Source organism: Pseudopodoces humilis, chromosome 1 (assembly GCF_049639895.1).
Source record: "Pseudopodoces humilis isolate 2021_Gansu_Grassland_sample_001 chromosome 1, ASM4963989v1, whole genome shotgun sequence".
NCBI classification, from domain to species: Eukaryota; Metazoa; Chordata; class Aves; order Passeriformes; family Paridae; genus Pseudopodoces; species Pseudopodoces humilis.
The window spans coordinates 97,533,971-97,555,815 of NC_142200.1; the positions used below are offsets into that span (position 1 = coordinate 97,533,971).

The 21,845-nt window shown below is 37.6% G+C and overlaps 1 protein-coding gene across 1 annotated transcript in view; it reads right to left on the minus strand.

Annotated features, from left to right (window-relative positions):
* ITGA9 (integrin subunit alpha 9) overlaps positions 1-21,845 on the minus strand; it is a 222,125-nt gene that overhangs the window by 40,046 nt on the left and 160,234 nt on the right. The window contains exons 19-23 of the mRNA XM_005529940.3: positions 19,576-19,662; positions 18,141-18,220; positions 14,836-14,925; positions 11,975-12,083; positions 8,512-8,619 (exon numbers count right to left, since the gene is read on the minus strand). Coding sequence (XP_005529997.2) covers positions 8,512-8,619; positions 11,975-12,083; positions 14,836-14,925; positions 18,141-18,220; positions 19,576-19,662 — 474 coding nt within the window. The remainder of the gene's footprint in view (positions 1-8,511; positions 8,620-11,974; positions 12,084-14,835; positions 14,926-18,140; positions 18,221-19,575; positions 19,663-21,845) is intronic.

The following is a 21,845-nucleotide window of genomic DNA, read 5'->3' on the forward strand; positions in this document are numbered from 1 at the left end:
AGGTGTATCTTCAGCTCATTACTTATACTAGCAACACTAGATTTCCAATAATGCAAAAGAATTCATTATTGTATTAAAACTTAAGGTTTCCAGGACCTTCCAGTAAGTTTGGGATTCCCCTCTTGAGCTAAACCATCACTAATTGTGGAGGAGGGCCTGGAAGTCAGCAGAAGTAAGCTGATACAAAGCAAGTATGAAGGTGGAATCCAGACAGGTGCCTGTGATAAAACCAAACCCACGTCCAACATGAGAAAAAGTGTGCAGACAAGTTCAGGGCAAACATTGTGAGACACAAGATATTTGGAACAGCAATTTTACTTGCAGGAAACATGTTCAAGGTCTGAACACAGGCCAGTCATTTCACAAAATTTTTAGCATTGTTCAACTCTGTAATGGATGCCTTTCTCATCATCCCTGGACTATACTGATTCCAAAGGACTAGGAATTTGGCCATGGTCTGGAAATTGCTGGCAGAGAGTTTATGCATATTTTCCCCTGTATGTTTTTTTAAACTGTTTTATTTATGTATGAATAACTAAGCAGTGGTTCAAGTTTTCAAACTCGAAAAATAAATAACAGATGCGTTTGTCTGTCTTTGTTGCTAACCATAGCACATTCATCCTAGTTTTAGGGAAAAAATGTATGCAATTATTCTGATTCAAAGATACTGATTCACCCTTTATTAGGTGAACAAAGAATTGACAAGCAGGATTAATCTAACATGTCACACTGAGAAAAAAAAAAGTGTACTGACAAGAAATTCCAGACAAGGTCAGACTTCCAACAGTAGACAAGTTATGTAAATATGTTATCTGACTACTTGCGCCATATGCCAAGAATGTTTAATATTCACAGATAATGAAATACATTTGAATCAGAGCAGTCTTGTTGATTCTGGTAATAAATTTAAGAGCCACTGAAACAACAGAAAATAATTTAAAAAATTAACCCATTTTACACAGTTCTTGAAAGATTTCAACTGAAAATATCAATGATGGCAAGGAAAACCAGTAGTCCACAGATCCAATAAGTAGCTTTACAGGGCCATGAGAAGAGGCAAGTGGAAACAAAGTGGAGATGCTAAAGCATAAAATCAGATTAGAGGAGGAATACACTATAGGTCTTGCTTCTGCTCCTCTAGACAACAAGAGAATGCACCAGATGCATGTTTGACCTAAATCATGCTAAACTGATTGCAACGCCTTTAGATGTTTTCCTGATGCACTTAATATAACAACTTAATTAAGTAATCAGGTTTGATAAGCATGATTCTTTCAATATTGGCCTGGTCTTGGCCCTGCAGGCAGTTTGCACATAGTTAGCAGCAATCCCCAGAAGTAGTGCTCTCAAAAACTAGTGATTCCTAACCAGTTTTGTGACAAAAGCAAAGATCTTCTCATATAAAGTTCCTGCCTTACAAGACAGTGGATTCCTTCCTAGACAGAACTATACATGCCACATGTACACAGTATCAAGAAACACTGACCACTTGGTATGATTTAACTGTGAGGTCCACAGAAGGGTCAGGCCTAGGAATGAATGACCACCACCTTACACAAGAATCAGTTTACCACCAACATTCATGTGCTCCTTATATATTGGCCTCTAGCAGATGAAACCCAAGAAAGGGTCACTGAGAAGTACACTTCCTCTCCCTGTGATGAACTGTGAAATGCTTAACCAACATATGAGGCAACAAATAATTCTCATGGAATATCTCTATTTAAAAAGCCCCTGAGATCACTTGGCATTTGATGTTCCTTCAGCTAGGCTCTGTCTATAGCACATCCTCTTCTGCAGCCTAACCTATGACGTATTAAACACAAATAAGCCCATGTTTGTTCTTTACCTAATTGTTGGATTTTTCCTATGGGCTGTGTTGATGTTAGGATGAGGAGCTCTGAAGCCTGTGCAAGCAAATACACTCCCTGTAGGGCTCAAACAACTCCTGTGGGATGTTTCACTAAAGCAGATGTTTGAATGTATCAGAAAGGTGTGTAAAATCTAAACTCTCCTTAGAGGCGGTGGAAAGAAGGTAGAACTTGAAAAGGATGATTTTCCTTATCTACTGTAGACAGTTGAAGATTAAATGGGTCATTCTTATTCAAAAAACCTCTTGGAAGGTGGAGGAGGTAAGTTAAGCAGAAGATGTTCTTTGTTTCTAAGACATCCTCAGAGGTTCCTGCAAGAAATGGTTTATTGATACTTTTGATACCATCTGGTACTTTGCAGAAGACTGGAATGATGTACTTTCAAAGCCAGAAAGAAATCCTCTAAAAGATGCTTATTTTCACTCTGATATATGAACAGAGAGGAAAACCCTTCTGTCACCAGATATGCAGATACCCTTGTTTTAAACGCTTCCTTGTTTTTTGCCTACTTCATTTACACCACAAATCTTGTACAATAGTTATAGAACAGAAAGGCTAGTCTAAGAGTCAGATTTAAAACAGGAGTGTGTGTTACAAGAATTTACCAAGCAGCTCTTTTCTGAATTTCCTTCTTCACTGATTTTGGCAGGAAAAGTTTAACCAATGGAAAAATGGTGAATTCTTACACTCACTCCTTCAAAAAGAAGAAAAAAAATTAAAAGAAACATCTGTAGACTTTTCTTTTTCATTCAGTGTCCTTCAATAGGAGGAGCTTCCTTTTCTGGTTAGGAAGTTTACAAAGAAACCAACTATATATATATATATATTTTTCCACACCTCAGCAAAACTCCTGATTACTACATGATTACTCCTGGTAATCTGCCAAACTTCCTGCTTCCATCATCATTCTGATAACAGATTATTTATATATCCATTGTATTTCATGTCTTTCATTATCTGAAATTTCCTTTTATCAAAAGGTAAATCAGCCATCTTTTTCAAAATTAGAATTCACATATTCAGCCAAAAAAATAGGTGCTATGGGCCATTCACAAAGTAGCAACATTTTCAGCGGACCCAAAATATTAATCAAACTGCCACACATTTGAAAGGCCATGATTTTTTGGGGGACAGTGTTGCAAAATTTCAATACCCAAGTAATTTGACAAATTTCACTTTAGTTTAGAAGCTGATCATGAGCAGGCCACATTTGGACAAGACTATCGTGTTGCTGTGGCCTCATTTAATATATGGATCACAATGTTTTTTTCCCATGTTTCAATGGCCTTGATTTTTATATTATTAGACTTTCTTGAAAGACAATTATTTTTTTACATTCAAAATGCCTTTTCCAAGAACACCCTCTTTAAAATTTTAAAAAAAACCCTACCGTTTAAACAAATACCTTATCACTTTCATTTCTAGAAGATTTGGTCAAAACTTGCAAATGTCAAAAAATTTGTTCAAATCTGGTTGCATCTAAAGATCCCAACTAGGAAGTCACAGAAAAGTTTCTTCCACATTAAGAAGTTTTGCTCCATTTTCAAGGATGCACTCAGCAAAGCATGAAAAGCTGGAAATGTTGTGAGCTCTGACCAAGGCACCAATATACCAATTTGTATTATGATGTGGATGGCAAAGATGCTGGGTTTTTTAGGATTTATTTTAGGGTCTTAACTCAGGAGAAATCTTTATTTTATGCCTGGGCAGCCTTTCCTGTATAACAATGGAAACTTAAAAGACAGCAAATTTCCTCTTTGCGTTAAGAGTTTCACTCCATCATGCTGACATTAGGAACTCTTTCTGAGCTGCTTTGTGGTAATGCTCCTGTCTAAAGGCAACTGTGCCGTGCCGGAACACAATGTATGCTTCTACCTCTCCTGACAGCCATCCTGGACGTGGCAGATGCACTAGTTTCTCCTGCAAGGGACAGGGCTCCTAGGCAAAGCCAGATTCAGTTGATATCACTGAGGTGCTCTACACTGTGGGTGGGGCAGGGAACACCTCCAACTGCCTAAGCAAACATGTTTTGGAACAATCATTTAAAAAGCAATTAAAGTGAAAGAGGCAGGAAGGTCAAATAGTACCTGCACAATTTTCTGTACAAATTTCTGTACAGTACATTCCCTGGAATGAATAATTTCCTTCAGTAATCTAGCTATGCCTTTAAATATGGTGCCAAAATATGTGTATGCCAGTGTGTGTCTAAGTCGTTGAAACGAAGAAACTACACGCAAGATGACTAACACAAAGGGCTAAAATAAAACTTGCTGTAAGTGCAGAATGTTCCTGTACAACCTTTCTGTCAAATGAATTGCTGCTGGGAAAAAAAAAATTTGCTGTATCCAATACTATAAGCAAATATTTCTGTCTTCACATGCTGGGACTGCACATACATGTTTTCAGAGACAAAACCTGAAATGTCAAATGACATAAATAAATAAACCATCTACTAAGAAACAAGAGCTTTTTTACATAATTATATCAATATACAGGCTTGCATCTCTATGTGGAGCATGTAGCTGTGAGCTTGACAATCCCGTTATATGCCTCAAGGAATATTCATGCCCAACCACACTTTAGAGACCTCTGACAGTCCTTCTTAGCTTAGTTTTAGTGTTAAACACCAGCATTGCAGCAGACAAAGCATCTTATTCCTATGCTGGAAGGTAAAACCTACAGATAATAAGCAGAACTTATATTTAAGGTTTTAAAATTGACAATATTTCTTTTATATTCTATAAGTGAAGAAAAACCTCGATTAATTTGGGACCTTTAATGGAATGAGACAGCAAGCTTTAACTCTTCTCCCTAACTTCTTTCTGCTCCTTACAGACATTACTGTGCAAATGCAGGAAGAAAAAATACATGAGTACTATACAAAATAGTCTTAAAAATGTAACTTGTCATCAGCCAGCAGTTGTAGCTCTGGGACTGACTCCATTTTGCTTTTTCTCTTTCAACATTCACAGGAAGATATCAGTGTTTGTTTTACACAGCTTTCCCTAATGAACATGACAAGCGTTTCTAGAGTCGCATGCTCAGGCAGCTGTCAACTTAAAAGACACTGGCAAGTCTGGTAGTGCTTCCCTTGCCCCTGTGGGTCCCTAGCTGGATACACAAAGGAAATTACTGATCTTTCAATTCAAAACCAAAAGCATATACAAGTATAATGAGTACAGTTCTTCTTCCTGGAAGAATCAATGGCTCAAAGAGTAGAGAATATACCTTTGTGTTAAGACTAACTTCTCTGCTTCTACTAACAAGCTGAGGTATTTAATTTATTATGTTTTTAACCTGGATGGCTTTTAACCTTTGCAAGAAAGCAAATACAAAAAAATATAAAAACTAACAGCTACTAATTTGACTTCAGTGTTTCCAAAATATCATTTACCACTGCAGAATCTGAGTACTGTCAGAGCTGAAATTTCCTAGCTAAAATTATTTCAAAATTTCTAGTATCTTCTATTCATTAAAAATTTTTAATAGGGAGGAAGTTCAATTGTTTTGGGGTGTTTTCCTAGTTTTCTTACAATTATCCATTTTTTGTTTACTTCTGGCTTTTACTGTTGATTCCTTCCCTTTATATATTGGGGGCTTTGATGGGGGGACTGCTGCAGAAACTGCAGTGCTGCTCCCAACAGTCCTTGAATTGTGTCTGAACATCTCTAAGGCAGAACTCCAAATGTCAAAACATCTTCATGATTTGAATTTGTCTCGAACAAAATGTTAAAACAGTTTCTGCTATGAAGCCAAAAGCTCAGAATGGCAGGAACAGAGGAAGCATGAGGGCTGTCATTTCCTCAAAGACCAGCAGATAATACTTCCTATTAACACCTCCCAGAGATACAGACTGTTCCATTGAGCCATATGTGGCTGTCTTCCTGCTATTAATTTTTGTGCCTGAAAGACTAGATCAATCAACACAATACGAGGGAGTTTGCTCCTGGAACTATCTTGTGTAGTTTATGTGTATTTGAGACAAACTCTAGTGCTTTAACTATGCATTTTGACTCATAAATTTCACTGCCTTACTGTGTATCAGAGAAGTGGCAATATAATTACTAGCTTTAAGATAAAAAAACACTATGCCAACACATCCCAAGTGCTGTATCAACAGTGTATTTTAAAGATAAATTACAATTCCTAATCCTATGCATTAATGACAACTATTCTCAAAGTTTTGTCAATACTGACAGCTAGAATGGCTGGATTATAGGCGTAAAGAAAATAATGACAGAAACACCTGCACTGTTTGAAAGGATCTTTATTGAAGTCTAGATTCTAGGAATAAGCAAAATAAGCAAGAGCTTGAAATATTTAATGATTACACTTATAAAAATTGTCTTGGAAGAACAGCTGTTGTAAACCATTTTCTAAAATTCATCTTCTTTTAGATTTCTTTGTTTAATTATATCTGCTCCATGAAAAGCTGAAAATCTCCATGAGTTTAGTGCCCTTTTCAGTCAATAAAAACTCACTGGGAGAGAGCAGTAGGAAAAGAGAGTGAGATGCCTTCTCTGTTACAATAAATAGTAAGACTTGGGACACATTGGTTCTAGTAAGATTTGGTATACATCGGTTCAGTGCCTGCCTCTGACACAAATTTCCTGTGTGAAGTCAAGCAAACCTCTTGGTGTTTCAATTATGCACCTGTAAAGCAAGGATAACCACTATCCCAGACAGGATTTTCTTGGCTCATGTTTCTTAAATGCTAGAGGTATTTAGAAAGTCATGTAGGAGAATTGTACTGACCATATACCCAAGTATAGTCAAAATTAATTATATTAGTAATATAAAAAAATATTTTAAAATAAAATAATAAATAAAAATATATTAGTAATATAAAAAATATGAAACTTCTTTTGACTCATGTAACTTTGTTTATGTCATCATGGTGTTTTTAAGCAACTTAGTAGTGGGGCTAAGTTGATAGTCTTATAATTTTTCTCTGTTTGGAAGCTGGTATTCCTCTTTTTCTGAATATTTAAAGATTACCTTGCCTTTTGCCTTGCACCAAAGAAACTGCTTCTGGAGGCCAGAAAATCCCCAAGGTTTTAAATTTATAAAAATAAAAAAAAATTTAAAAATTAGTAGTCAAAATTAGTGGAATGCCAGTGTATCAGGCAGACATCTCTCATAAAAACATACTTGCCTACTACCTGCAAAGAGGTCTCACAACAGCAGTTTAACATTTCTACAAAAATAAATTTTAAAGTACAATTCAGCCAAATAATGTGCAGAGAAATGCAGCCTGTTGCTGGGGAAAAGCAATACAAACTCTGCTAGCATTTATTACCACAGTGCTCAAGACCACACCACCCAGCTGGGACCATCCTTTAGGATGACTGACTTTAGAGTAGTTATTGACATCTGGGGAGATAAAATCCATTAAGAAGATTCCCACCTCTCTTTGGCTGCTGTGAACACACCCTTTCCTACAGCACACAGAGGCCAGGGAATGAATAAGGAAATGGACCATGATACTTTGTCAGGCAATGTGTCAAAGGTAAAGTGATCTTCTGCAAATAAAGCCGGACTAAATAAACATTAAAAGGCAATGACACAGAAAATGATACATATGCTGGAGGACTAATCAAGTCTGGTTGGCGAGTTGACTCCGTTTATACACTACTATTGATTCATACAATATCCCCATAGGTTTCTCAGTCATTCTGTCTTTAGTGCCCATCTGTAAGCCATATCTATATTTATCTCACACCTTCCGACAGCAAAAATCTTGGCAACCTGCTTAGAAAGATCTTTCAGATCTACATTTACACATATTCAGCAAGACTGTTACCTACATAATGGGTAATACCTTTCATCTAAAAGGCTAGAAAAGTAAACAACAACGTGAAAGTATAATACTTCCTTTCATTTATCCCAAAGAGCTGGTTTCATTTCACAAAGGCAGATTACTCTGAATTTCAGCAATAAATTTACCTCAGTAGTAAAGTTTCTGTCTTTTGGCCACCACAGTGTAAATGACAGTATCTTAGGGGTCTAACAAAGGCTTTGAACTAACTAACTAACTAACTAACTAACTAACTATTAGAAAATAAATCTAAGAATTTTTCTATCACAGCATATGTTGTATTTCTTTGAAATTTACAAAATATCATCTTTTGAAAAGCATTGTGTTGAAAGAATAACTTTCTCTATTTTTTACATTTGTTAAAAGAAGACTCAAGAAGAGAAAATTATAACATGGACTATAGCAAAATATATATAGGTAGTGTATTCAGACCTAGCTGATAACCACAATAAAAAATCAGGGAATCTGAGTCAGCTTGATAAAGCATCCTACTGATATTACATACACTCTTTAATCCTCCCTCAGTCAGGAAAAACTGTTTAAGACACAATCCTCTTTGCAGGTGTGACTTGTGGAAGTGTTCTCTAGATTTCCTTCAGCATCAGCCTGATCTAGTTTTACACGGCATTGTAAGAAACCAGGAACACACAACTAGTTGTCTTTGCCGTAGGTGAAACAGCCAACAGCTGTCTGACCACAGATGCAAAGAACCTTTCTCTTAAAAAGAAACTGATTCACTGAGTTTTGGTGAACTTCTTTGGTTTTAGTCATCAGTAGCTCTCAGTGCATTTCTGGGCTCAGAGCACATTGTAACATACTCACCATCATCTGCTGAATATGAAATATTTCAGCTCCAGTGGCAGAGAGGCGGTTTGGAATTGAAATATCAAGAAAAGCTCCAGGAAGAGTGCTTGGTCCAGCATTGTAAACCTGTAAGAGAAAAAGAATTATACAAATAAAATTACATACTTGACTTCTCATAAATGGGAAACTATGGTAGATTCAGAGCTGGGAGTACAGGTAAATTTGAAAAAACTACAAGTACTTTTCAGGTTTTTCAATGTCTTCAGACTAAGACTTCTTTTTCAAGTGTCAGAATGAAGTAAAAGGATTATCTTACCTAACAGTCTTCAGGCACAGCTCACATACCAAAGGAGAAGCAGTTTTGCAGGGTAATTGCCAGTGATAAATACAAACAGCATAAAACTTCTATTTTATATACAGAGACGCTGCTAGTGCACTGAGTGTTTTGGTAATTAAATCTTAAAGGTTATAAGAAATATTACTGTCTCAGTTAACATTCTCATTTCCATCTGGTAACCACTGCATGATATTCTGCATATGTTTTCCTTATGGAGCAGAAGCCAAACAATTACTGTGGCTACTGGACTGTGGGTTTTCTGAGTGAGTTGCCAGGAAATGCATGTGAATAACTCCCATTTAAGTTCTGGCATTTTCAAATAAATTATACTTTTAGTAGAAAATATTAGCTTTTTATCACCCCCTGGCCCACAAAATTTCAACAAAAACTCAGAGAATTTCCCATCCACCACTGAAATGTATCCAGTGAAAATTCCAAAATTTATGGGGTTTTGCTTAAGAGAAATAATCCATGGAAAAAATCCAATTAAAGAAAGTTTTCATTTGCATCTGCATTTTTTAATTAGAAAAAATATTTTCTGTTTCTTTATAATAACACAAATATAAATGCATTAAAAATATTGAAGTAAAACATGAAGCCCATTACAATATTTATCCACACTGAGATACTATTGTGAAAAGGTGTAACATGCAGTTGTTAATTGTGTAAAGTACAAATAATAAAACCAATAGATTTTCATTCTTCAAACACTGTTTATATTTGAAAAAATTCCTGACTGATAAACAGAATTAGTTTGCAATGCCAAAACCTCACAAAAGCCCTGAGGCTCCAGGCAGGGGAAGAAATCCCATTAGAATGGAGAATGATAAATGCTGCATTAAATACAAACATAATGTTTCATATTAGACATTTTAAAAACTTTGATTATCTCACTAAGATCAGATATGAGGTATTGCAGAAAATACATTTTCTGTTTCCTTGTTCATATTAGATCTAGTAGAGATTTTCACATATAAAAAATTTTTATATTTTTGTAACTCATATTTTTGTAACTCATCTCTTTCTCTTGGCTAAGGAACTATTATTTTGCTCCATCATTTTTCTCCATGGAGAAGTTAAGTATATGGGAGGAAATAATTGAGCAAAGAGTGATACAAACAATTCTTTGCCTATTATGAAACTACCTTTTATCTCTGATACACACAGTTATAAAGTTTACCCCATAAATGGAGAGCAGATGTGTGACTTGTTATGGTATAATTTTCTACTTCTATACGGAAAAAAAAATTAATACTGAAACTGCTAAGTGTGCGCAGGAGAAACAAGAGCATTTGGTAGGACAAATGGTGGCACTGCTGATACATAGATTCCCTCTCCCTTCCCTGTTATCACTTTGCTTTATGTAAAATATTTATCCAGTTAAAGCAAAAGTGCATCCACTCTTCATCTGGATTAACCAATCACCGGGTATGAGGGAGAGGAAGGGAAGAAGACCTATAAACCCCCAAGAAGGAAACCAGAATCACAAGAATTAACAGCCTGGTTCACAAAGGCTTTTATGTCCTGAAATCCTGCTTTCAGTCCTTCAGTAAATAGCTAAGGGCACTGTATGACAGTGGGGGCTTAATAGGTCTGGATCACAATCTGTCCATGGAGGCAGACGTGTTATTTGTTATGAGCTGAGTTTTCAGCCTAGGAAAACAGAAAGAAAAAAGAGAAAACACTATTTTTCATAATAAATGAACCTACCTCTGCATGACTTATCATTCCCTAGTCCCATCTAGTGGTCAAAAAGGATTTGTAGGGCTTGTAATAGATGCTGTTACAGCAGTGAAACACAATGTCAGTTAACTTTGGCCACATCACAAGGGTTTCTTATTATAAATCATCCATATATTTTGCCACATTAGGAACCCATCTAACTGCCATATGAAGTGTAATATATAAGTAACACTTGAATGATGCTGAGATGCTATGAGATGCTATGAGGTATTTATTGAAAGCTTCTCACATCTGTCTTTTTAGTGTCCTCATCTCTTCCCTGCATTGTACTCTTATCAGTAGTGATATAATTCATATAATTCATACTGAGGCATTTAGCAAGCCTGACTCCCTAGCACAGATATGTGTTTGTTCTCTTGGATAAAGGCTTCCACTCTTTTGCTCAATGACCACGCCACTAAAAAGAATTACTCCTCTACTTTTAACCTGTGACTTCATCTAAGATGTAGCACTTGAGTAACTAGGGCTCTTTACTCATTATGCAAAAAAGGTGAAAGAGAAACAAATGGTAGGAGCTTTTTTCCCTATGGAAATGAGATGCCATGTTTGCAATTCTTGTCATAATATATTCAGATAATGGACATATGCCATCACTGCACGCTGTAAATATGGTGTCCAATCAAGAATGCATAGTACAGCATTTCAGCAGGATGCTCTGCCTGAGTTGGGGTAAAACAGCTCAAACTAAGCTGTATTTGTGAAAGTTACCCGTAATGGATGGAGAAGGGTGGTCAGGCTGCCTTTGGTGTTAAAGACTGCTTAGGCTGACTTATCAATCCCAAAGGTAAACATTCAGACAGCATTTTCTGACAAAAACTGGTACCAGTGAGGATGTGACAGGCCAAGTTCCTAATAAAGGAATCAACAGGTGATAGTACAGATAACTTGTCTAAAGCTGCTGAGCTGGCACAGCTAGCCTAGAAACACATGAGTGACAGCTGATCACTTTATACCATAAAAGCTCAGTCCCCCTTTTTATCAGCATGGACTTCTAACACACCACTTCCAGGGAGAGTCTGGAGATTCTTCCCTTGAGTGGAGATGTCCCTCAAGATTTCTCCTTGAGGCGGGGCAAAAGAGATTTTGCCCACAGTTGTTGATATGAGTGAGTACACCTATATAACCTTTAGACAAAAACTGCTGACCCAGTTGGGGCTAGGATTGGATCCAGTTGCACCTAGACTCCTCTCTGAAAAGAAGTTTAGAAAGCAAGGGAGTCCTTCCTGAACCTCATAACTCAACAAGAGGGTCTTCTTTACAAACGTCATCCGATGCTTCCATTCTGCCCATGACTGTGATGCAAAATCATGCAAGAAAGCCCATACCACACTCAGAATAAAACAGATACAAAAAGAATGCGCTGTCAAGCAGGAAAGCAGTCAATGTAAGGATGAGTTTTACCTGCAGTGTGAAATTGAGAGACTGGAAAAGGCATTCATGGTTTTCCAACTGAACAAAGTTGGACGCTTCCACAGAATCACCATAGAAAAACGAAGTAGGGAAGACTTCTCTGTAAGAATAAGACACAGATTTAGTACGCAGAATTTGTGACCAAAATGAAATATATTTGTGTCTAGCTGAACTGCACCCCTTGTTTTCTAGTCACGTGAAATTCTAAGGGACCATTTTACATTAAACTGTTTTTTGTGATTTGATTTCCTCTTGGCAACATTAGACTACACAAGCAGCATGTCAACCTACCTGGGTTAATATCCCACCAATGAAGCAGACTTCTTTTGATTACTTATCCCTTTTTCTCCTTTCCTATCACAAATCTGTCTCTCTGGGGTCCCCTGCCATGGATGATTTGCACAAGTCCCCTAGCTTGGATTAACACAGGACATCATCGCACTACCAAATTAATCTGAAGAAACACTATCTAAGATGAATACTTTAGGATACATATTCACTAAAGGAACATTTCAATTTATTTAACATTTACATAGCATTTCAGGAATAAACACTTGGTTAATTATTTAAGTTTTACTACCTTTGTCATTAGCAGATGATTAAAGGAAAGATCAGAGGAGGATAACCTGCTTTCGACTAGAGTGGAGCAGTCCAAATTTCCTCAACCACTCTTATCATCTAATCGCATAGTAAAATGCAGTAGGATTGTATCAAAAATTACTTGGAAGCACAACACAGTGCCTGAAAATCCTGCAGAAGAGAACTAGGAGTGTTTTAAGCATCTTTTATGTTTCCTTCTAATCTCAGGCTTCTCCATTGTCTGGAAAGGGTCCTGGTGATTTCAGGCAAACCTTAGTTCTCCCTACTGCCTAAAACTGTGCTTCCTTCCCAGGCTGTCCCTTGGAATCAGAGCACTTTGAGACAGGATTTCAAGCGTGTTTAGTACATTTCCTTTTTTCCTGCCTACATCCTGTGCCAGTGATTGCTAGGGGAAACAGTGAAAGACAGATTTTCTCCTCCCATTTACAATGTTATACCAGAAGGCTTCTCCCAAATATGGTACAAGCCATTCTGGGCTATTTATAACAAGGAATGAAGTTTGCTCCTCTAGATTCAAATGTAGAACAATTAAGCTAATAAAACAAGCTTCAAAAATATACTGTCCAAAAAAAAAAAGAGTATTACTAATATTACCATGCCTGAGAATGTGCCCTCCAATAAACCAAACTTTTCCCTGGCCATTGGATTTTTCTGTGAACTTCAATTAACTAAGCCTTGCCTATGAGAAAGAAAAATATAATCCACATAGGCACTTGGGTGAGGCTTATAAATTCAGAGGCCTTGTGCTTTAAAAAGTACATTCTGAAGAGAAAGAAGATAAACCAATTTTTATAATGTTTTGGCATGGAGTCTTCTGTAGGTAACAAACAAATCTAAAGACACAGATGAAAGCATTCATACCTGTAAAGCTGAATAAAAATCCACCTGTATCAAAGCATCAAGAAACAAGAGCTAAATTTCTAAAATAGTTTGTAACAATGGAAGCATTCAAAAACTTCCAGAGCATGCTGCTGAGACTGTACTCTCAAGATAGAGATTTTTGTCCTTGCAAGTCATCTTGTGAGGTTTGACAGTGCACTTCCTTTCTCTAAGCAGGCTCAAATATACCTTTTACCCATTCTGACTGCTGTGACAGTAATTAAGGATTTTACTTCTATCCAACAAGATGAGCAAAACCCAGTCTAGGCCTTGAATCTGAGTTTATTCAGCTTTTCAATCAAATCACATGTCAGTGCAGGGTTTTTTTCCTACACATGTAGCACAGTGGTCAAGGGAATATTTGACTTCTACTGATGCCAACCTGCACTGGTCACTTAGACAATACCTGTAGTCTGGAGGTTGCCATAGATGGTGGCCAAGACAGACACTGACCCTCTGGGGACACTACTGATGAGTTTTTACTTCCCCAGTTTAGGAATTAATGCCAGCTTTCTCAGTCTACATGAATACTAATTAATCTCCAGTGACCAGGTCCTCCAATTCCAACTCAAAGCATTGTTTATGCTAAAGAATGTTCTGACTGTCAAGACTGACCACAAATCTTTCATTCTAGGCTTAAGATTATGAAGTCAAGTGGAAGGGAAGAGCTTCAAGTACAAAGGCAGGAACTCGTACATGTGCAGCCTTAGGGCGTGGACACAATGCCTATATGTTATACAAGTATTTCAGTCAAAGAGTGAGTGATGCTCTGCAGTTGGTAGTCAGATGCCTCACAGACTAGGGAATAGGGGAAATAGGAAAATAAACAGAAGCAGAAGCAAATTCTGCTTGTGAAATTAAACAGAAAGACAAACAGCTAGACTTCACCAATCTTCTTAAAATTCCAGAACATTTGACCGTAACCTTTGGCCTGGTGACTCTCAACCGTTTCTTTAAAGACATCCTCTAAGGAACAAGATGTGGTTTACTTGTTATTTTTAAATTTAGTTTTAAGGTCCATCATATCCACAGCATCACTTGAATTCAAACACAATCCCTAAAATACCTACTATAAATGTGATGGTAACACATATAAATGTGATGGTAATTAATTAGCATTAATTAGGAAGTAGTGGAAATGAGGTACAGTCTTGAAATGAATAAAATTTCCAGATACTGAATGAGATTGTCTGAATGGCCAGAGTCCAGGAAACAAGGAAAAAGCAACAGTCTGGCTACATGTAAACAAAGAGAAGAATTAATTTTTTCACTGGAAGACACTCAGATGTTATTCCTAGGATGATGATGACTATGATGTTGATGATAATTATTATTATTGTTGTTTTTGTTTTCATTTGGTGACTGATACTTACCCATTGACAGATGAGTCCACTTCATGCATCAGGGGCACTGATAGGATTAGAGTGTTATCATGCAGACATTCAGCACGTTCTAGGTTTCCACTACGCCAGAAAAGAAAAATAAACAGTCTGCAAATCAACAGCCTTTGCAATATATCACAGTTTCACAGTTACCATCTCTTTGCCTTCTACTCTGAGCCTCTCTATTTGAGTCATATCAGCTCCTTAAGAATGTTCACCCAACCTTGGATAGGGCACACACAAAAAGCATGAGTTTTGTGGCTGTGACATGAATAGGCTTATAACAAAAAAAAATGTATATTGGAACAAGATGTGAATTCAAATGTCTGTGGGAAACCACAGCAACTATCATACACAGTGGAAAGAAACAAGAACATTTAGACCTCCACGCAAGAGCTCATTTTCTCCCAGTCTGACTGCACATCAGTTTGTGAGGGATATACACACCTCACAGACGGTCTTGCCTCACTAAATGAAAGAATGTTTTCAATGTACCTTCACTGTACTATAGCACCAATTTGCTGCCACTGCAAGCAGTTTTTCAGGCAAGACCCTTGTAGTGAACTCGCCATAACTTTGCAGCAATTCCACTCTGTCTTTTCTCCTCTTCCTGTACTTAGCTGCCAAAATGAAAGCACTTCTACTCCTCAAAGGCAGTTGCCTCAGCCAGTCAAAACCAAAAAGAAGAAAGAGAAAAGTGAGCAATTATCTCTCATTTGAGTCAGTTTGTTTCAGTGTGAATACTTTATGTATGAAGTCTGTGAAAGGTTCCTGTAATGCATGTCTAGCACGAAAAACTGCAACTATTCTAATTCTGATGATGAGTCTACTTGTTGGGTGACAGCTCAGAACAACGATCTTGAAAGATATGTCACATGTATTTCCAATTTCTTTAGCAGTGACTCTGGAATCACTTTTGCCTTGCAGTTTATTGTATTTACTCACAAATCAAACTGGCAAAACAAAATATACGATCATATTATTTGAGGAGAGTATCACAGAGACAACAGCAGGCAGTCCCAAGTGATACCATGCAGATTATGAGTTTCCCAGATTATAAATATAGAGCCTGATGGCTACATACATGCTCAGATACAGCTCAGCTTTCTGCAACTGACACATTGCATATGTATGTCTATACGCAGTAAAGCTATGGCCCAGACAGAAAACCCAGACACTTTCACTCCTGGGAAAGAACCCCACTTAATAAAAGCTTTTCATCTGAATAGGCTCAAAGAAGAGTCCAAAATAGAGACATTTCTCATCCAACATAAATACCAATATATCAGGGTGGCAAACAGAATAAGCAAGTAGAATTCTATACAGGGTTCATGGATATGTTCTTATCTGTTTCAAATGGAGTAAAGGTACTGTGAAAAAAGGAGAACACAACTCAGTGAATCTAGCTCTAGAAAAACAGTTCATACCTGGAAACAAAGAAAGTTTGTTGTTTTTTTAAGAACAACCAAATAGTGTAAGAGCAATATAATGTAATGTTTACTTCTTTCTCCAATTGTTCCAGTATTGAACCAGTCTCTGTCACAGATTCTACTGCCAAATTTGCAGCTACACTGGAAGGCTCAAGTAGACACTTGAGGGGCAACACTTGCTGTCCCATGACAGCATGACATAGCTTCCCTGTCCAGCTATTTCTGCCTGACTAGCTCCAGTTATGTGTGGAAATAATGTCTTCGCCTATTGCAGTCTGACTGCAGCATGAGTACTGCCTCTCAATTTCCTTATCATTGACTTTACCTCAGGGTTCCCTGAAACTGTTGTGGGAGAAAGATTTTGTTACACTCATTTGACAGCGAGGGAATTGAGCAATTTGCCTAAAGTCACAGAGAAAATGAGAGTAATCAGCATTGAGATCTACACTACTCTCTTTGGAGGTTCAGCTAAATCCTTCAAAACACAACTATCCTCTCTTAACCTTCTACAATGAGAAACTTTCTCATAACACCTCTAAGCATTCACTCAATGTGCAACAATTACTGTTTATTTCCTTGCTCACCTAAAGGCACAGACTAACACTTCTCACTGGTAGGGTACAGAAATATAAGAAGTGAGGTTACAGAGGGAAGTCCTGTGCTATCCAAAGTTGGGCAAATTTAAAGCACTGTTGACCCATCCTTGCACCAGCTGGCATTCATCTAGCAGATACTGATGTCTCTGACTGAGAAGCATCACAGGGTCATCTGAACACGCGATGAACTTCTGATGGAGAATAAAACCTCACTAACATGCAAGACATAGTGACATGTCTCACTTTTAGTGTCTCATACCAGTCCTACGTGCTGCAGGATCTTGTTCCCACCTACAGCTGTTACTGCAGGGGAGAACTATGCCTTATGAGAGCAATCACTCAGCAGCTGCTACATCTTATCTCTCATTTCTAGCTTTTTGTAGAGGTGTCATCCCATTTGGGAGGAGAATTCAGGCTGAAAATCCTGATTTGGATACATAAGGATATGAAGTTGGCTCATTTACACAGAAAATGGGAGGAGGAACTAGTCAAACACCCAACACATCAAAGCAGCAGATCATGGCCAATGTTAACGTAGCTGCACATTGGTTCCCTTACAGACATTGACAGTGCTTGTGACTGAATCATCTGTGCTCTTCATGGTATATCCATCTTAGAAGGCACAGAGCATGTGTCACACCTTTTATCCCGCCTGAGACAAAATGCCTATACTGCCTATATGCCTATAATGCATACTTGGCAATACCCTACCCCAATGCCTACTTCAAGTGCCCTTTGGGAAGTACCCTATCCAGAAGTTTTCCACAGTCTGTCACAGCTCACTGAAGATCCAGAGGGAGGAAAAAAATAAATACGTGACTTTAGAGCCCAACAGTGGGGTCCTTGCCCCATAAAAAGCATTTATCATTTTTGATTTGCATCCCAGCATGTTTATTTCATTCAAATGCTGGAACGAATGGATTTATCTTGTATTGATCATCAACCACAGGTGAGCAGAGCTTGATACATGGCCCAAAGCGATGACCACTGAAACACAAGAGCCTTTCAACTGAGAGAATACAGAATGAGCCTTCAGACTTGCAACTGCCTGGCAAAGAAAATGTATGTATGTATGATCCTACCTCCTTTTTCAGGAAGCTTCAATACATAGTTCCTCTGCATCACCAAAATACATGCATTTAGCCCCAGTAATTTAACCTAATTTACTACACATACACATATCTACAGCTAATATCATGCAATTGCCAAGGACATGCAATGCACACTTCATGTAACACAGCATATCCATTTCATCCAGATGTCCCCTTACCTTTGGGCAGAGACAAGGAAGGTAAGTGTTTCTTCCTGCCCGGTCAAGTGGCTTGTGTCAAAGATCACACTGAACTCATACTGCAAAAAAAAAAGCAGTATTTAGAGACACTGCATATTGTTTCAAATTGTATTTATTCTGAACCTTTATTTATATTTTACTGGACTAATTTTACAAAAGTAGCATGTTTGGATAAATGTAGGAGAGTTTACCGCAAATTAGCTTTTAAGTCTTAGTAATTATGTTTCTCCTCAAACACTATAGAGTTTGGGTTTTGCTTCATCATGAGAAGGCCTTTACTTTGCCATTCAAACATATTTCTTGAGATCATCTACCTGGGAATGAGTCTTCCAGTAGAGGAGGATTGCTACCTGAAACAATCTCAGCACTATTTTATATGATATTTGCTGATGAAGAGATCTTTTGGGGGAATAAAGGCAGTGTCATAGGCCTGTACTTGGAGGCCTATGTGGCACAAGCTAAAGCAGCATTCAGGACACCCATCATAATGGGTGAAAACAGATGCTAATTTTGAAGCAAGAATTTTACTTCGATGAATAACTTCTTCCTGTGATTTTTCTGCCTAACTCCAAAATAGACTTCGGCCAAGTGAAACAGTGTCAAAATTCACTGTAATATCAGTGGCTTACATTATTACATTCTAGATAATATTTTGCTACTGCATGTACTTTTTTTCAATTCCATTTAAAATATTTTTTACTTTTATTTTTTTAGGATGAGTCAATTATAAAAACAGAAAAAAAACAACCCAAAACTTTTTATGTTGGGTCAAAGGACATATCAATTCAAATGGAAGGGATTCACTTTTGAAATTGAGACTTTATGAAAAATTTCAGATCCATTTTTTCAAGTCATCCTTAAGTTACTCATCATTTTCTCACTTTTCTTGGTTGGTCATTTATATAGATCATTTTAGTGGCAGAAAGAACCCAGCTGGATTTTTAAACATTATGGTAAAGTGTATCTTCTTTTATGGAACAAAACCCTCTTTAAAAAATCTACCAGAAGACCACAGGATGAAAAAGCCATTAGTGCATTTTCATTGTCATTTGTATAAGTCCAGCTGCACTTTAATGTGAAAGAAGACAAAAGAAACTCACAGAGCAACATAAGTAAGATAGGGAGTCATTTTCTGCAGAGGAAATATGTAAGTTTTTCACAGCTGCAACTCTTGCACCATTTTTCAAAGCCATTTTATTGCAGTGCCCTGGGCACTGTCATTGGCTCTCTCTGGTGGGAAAGAGGATAGCTAGTCTCTGTAACTGTGAGAGACTTGGATATCTGGCTTAACAAGCTAGATAAAATATCAATCACAGACATTTAACAGAACAGTTGGCTTTCCAGCCACTCCTTGGAGACAGAGGTAAATGAACCATTATTCTGCAAATTGCAACAGAAAAAAATCACAAATTACCGTAGATTTGGATCTCATGAAAGGAAATCCCACACTGCACTTGAGGAAATCTGCCTCCAGTAATTCACAAGCAATGCCCAGCTCCTCCTACAAGAAAATAAAAAAGATCATGATATTAGAGATTTGGGGAAATAAAGAAGATTGCTAATAAACAGCAATGTGATGAAGTACCATAGAAAATTAAGTATTTCCCATCATAGCACTGTGTTAGACTTCCTTATTCCTCATAAGTCAGACCAGCATTGGGAAGAAGACAGCCATCAGAACCTTGCTCTAAGAGACGGATCATGAGGAAATAATCATTATCATTACTAAACACACTGAAGTCAAGGGATCAGCACAAATTCTTGGATAACTCAGTTCTTCCCTCCATTTATTAAAAGAAATCTTTCAAACAATCCAGAATATAGGTTTCCTAAGGTAGTTTTTCTAGGTTTCCAGGTCTCCAGGTTTACCTATACCATAAAGAGAGAACAGTGTTGGGAGCCAGTGACCAAATCATGCCATACACAGATGCAAAAGAGAAAGTTAATCTGATTCTGGTGACATTCAATGCCCTGATCTCTTGCTCTGGTCCACAAAATGAGTCATGCTGATATGGATACTAACCTTCTATAGTGAGACAGTGGTGGCATAGATAAGGTAGAGGAATGAGCATCACCTCATGCTGAACATTGACTGTGGACAGTCAGTAACTCAAATGCAAAAAGTTAGAGCAGCCCTATCCTGCTTGACTCGTGACTCTACTACAGCAGAAATTCTGGTGAATGAAGAGTGTTTCATTTGTCCATAAAATAAGTGCTTAGCTCCAGATAAGCATGTTCTCATTGCAAGATTATCAGGGAAGAGTTTAATATTCTTCCACTGTGGGCAAGTTCATCTCACTAAACTTTAGGAGTGTGACTCAGCTCTGGAATATGATACACACTTTTAAAAGTCTACAAAGTAAGTGACTGCTATGTGATTTCCATGTCACTGCTCCCATGGTAGTAAAAAGGACGTAAAAAACAGTTCAGCAGACTACATGCAGGTTGATAGACTGGGTTGGATACCTCTCTAGGCCTTACTGTTGATTAGATCATCACCTGAACTATAGTGCTTATTGGTATGTGCTATAATACCAATGCCTAAATTTTAGATATCTCAATCTAGAAATAATTTTATTCCAGACACGCAGCTGAGAATCACTTTGCTACAGAACATATGATTTATTTGACCTATTTTCAGTATTTACAGCACTTTGCAAAGCTCACACTCATTTCCTGAGTTACTTCAAGTATGCACTTAAAAGTTACATTCTCAGCTGGAACAAACACGAGTGGAAGGAGCTTCCTGAGCCATGCACTTGGGTTATAAGCATCTCCAGGAAATGCCTCTCTGACTTTCACATTCTGACCTGAGAACAACATTAATTGTTCTAATTAATTAATTAATTAATGTCCTACAGACATTTAGCTTCAAAATCATCGTTCAAATCAGGGCACATTATTTCTAGAAAATGATAGATCAAATGCTATCTTTCTTACCTGACTCAGACAGTATTTCACTGGTTTCATGAGAAGCAAAAATAATGTAAGGAGAAAATCAGTGCACACCTGGAGATGCCTAATGGAGTGACATTACTGCAATACTACTAAAATGCCAGAGGAGTGGCCTAACCATTCAGTTTCTCTATGGATTTGCTTCCTTGCAATCTTTAGTAGGCTTCCATTTCTGGAAATACGAAAGATGGCACTGCTTAGCAAATCAAGTATCTAGCTTCAATAGTACAGAGCTACCAACCACATATGTGTTAGATTTTCTCCTCTAAACAAACATGAAACAGAAAAACAAGTGTTTCATGGGCAAAGCATCCCTTTCACTAGCCTTTTCCTCTCAGGAATCTGGAAGGTTCTCCAGTTTTATAAGTGATCAAGAGAACACAATGTCTGAGCAGCTGCATAACCAAATGAAAAATTTCACAGCTGTTTCCTCTGAAAACATTCTTGGTTCTGGGTCATTCAAATGTCCCTTGCTAACTGGGGCAAACTATGAACTCTCTTCCATCAATGCCTAGCCTGTGTTCTTTCAAGAGGGGTTTCTAATTACATAGCTGTCCAGTGTGGTGACAGTGACCAGACAGACCCAAAAGACTGTCTCCTCTCCTCAAGGCTGTATCTTTCAGAGATGTCAAAGACCAGGATAATTGAGAGAACCCTCATATTGATAAGAGAAGAAGAGCATCCTTCTTCATTTTGCACATCGATGCCTTTGCAAACCAGACAGCTGGC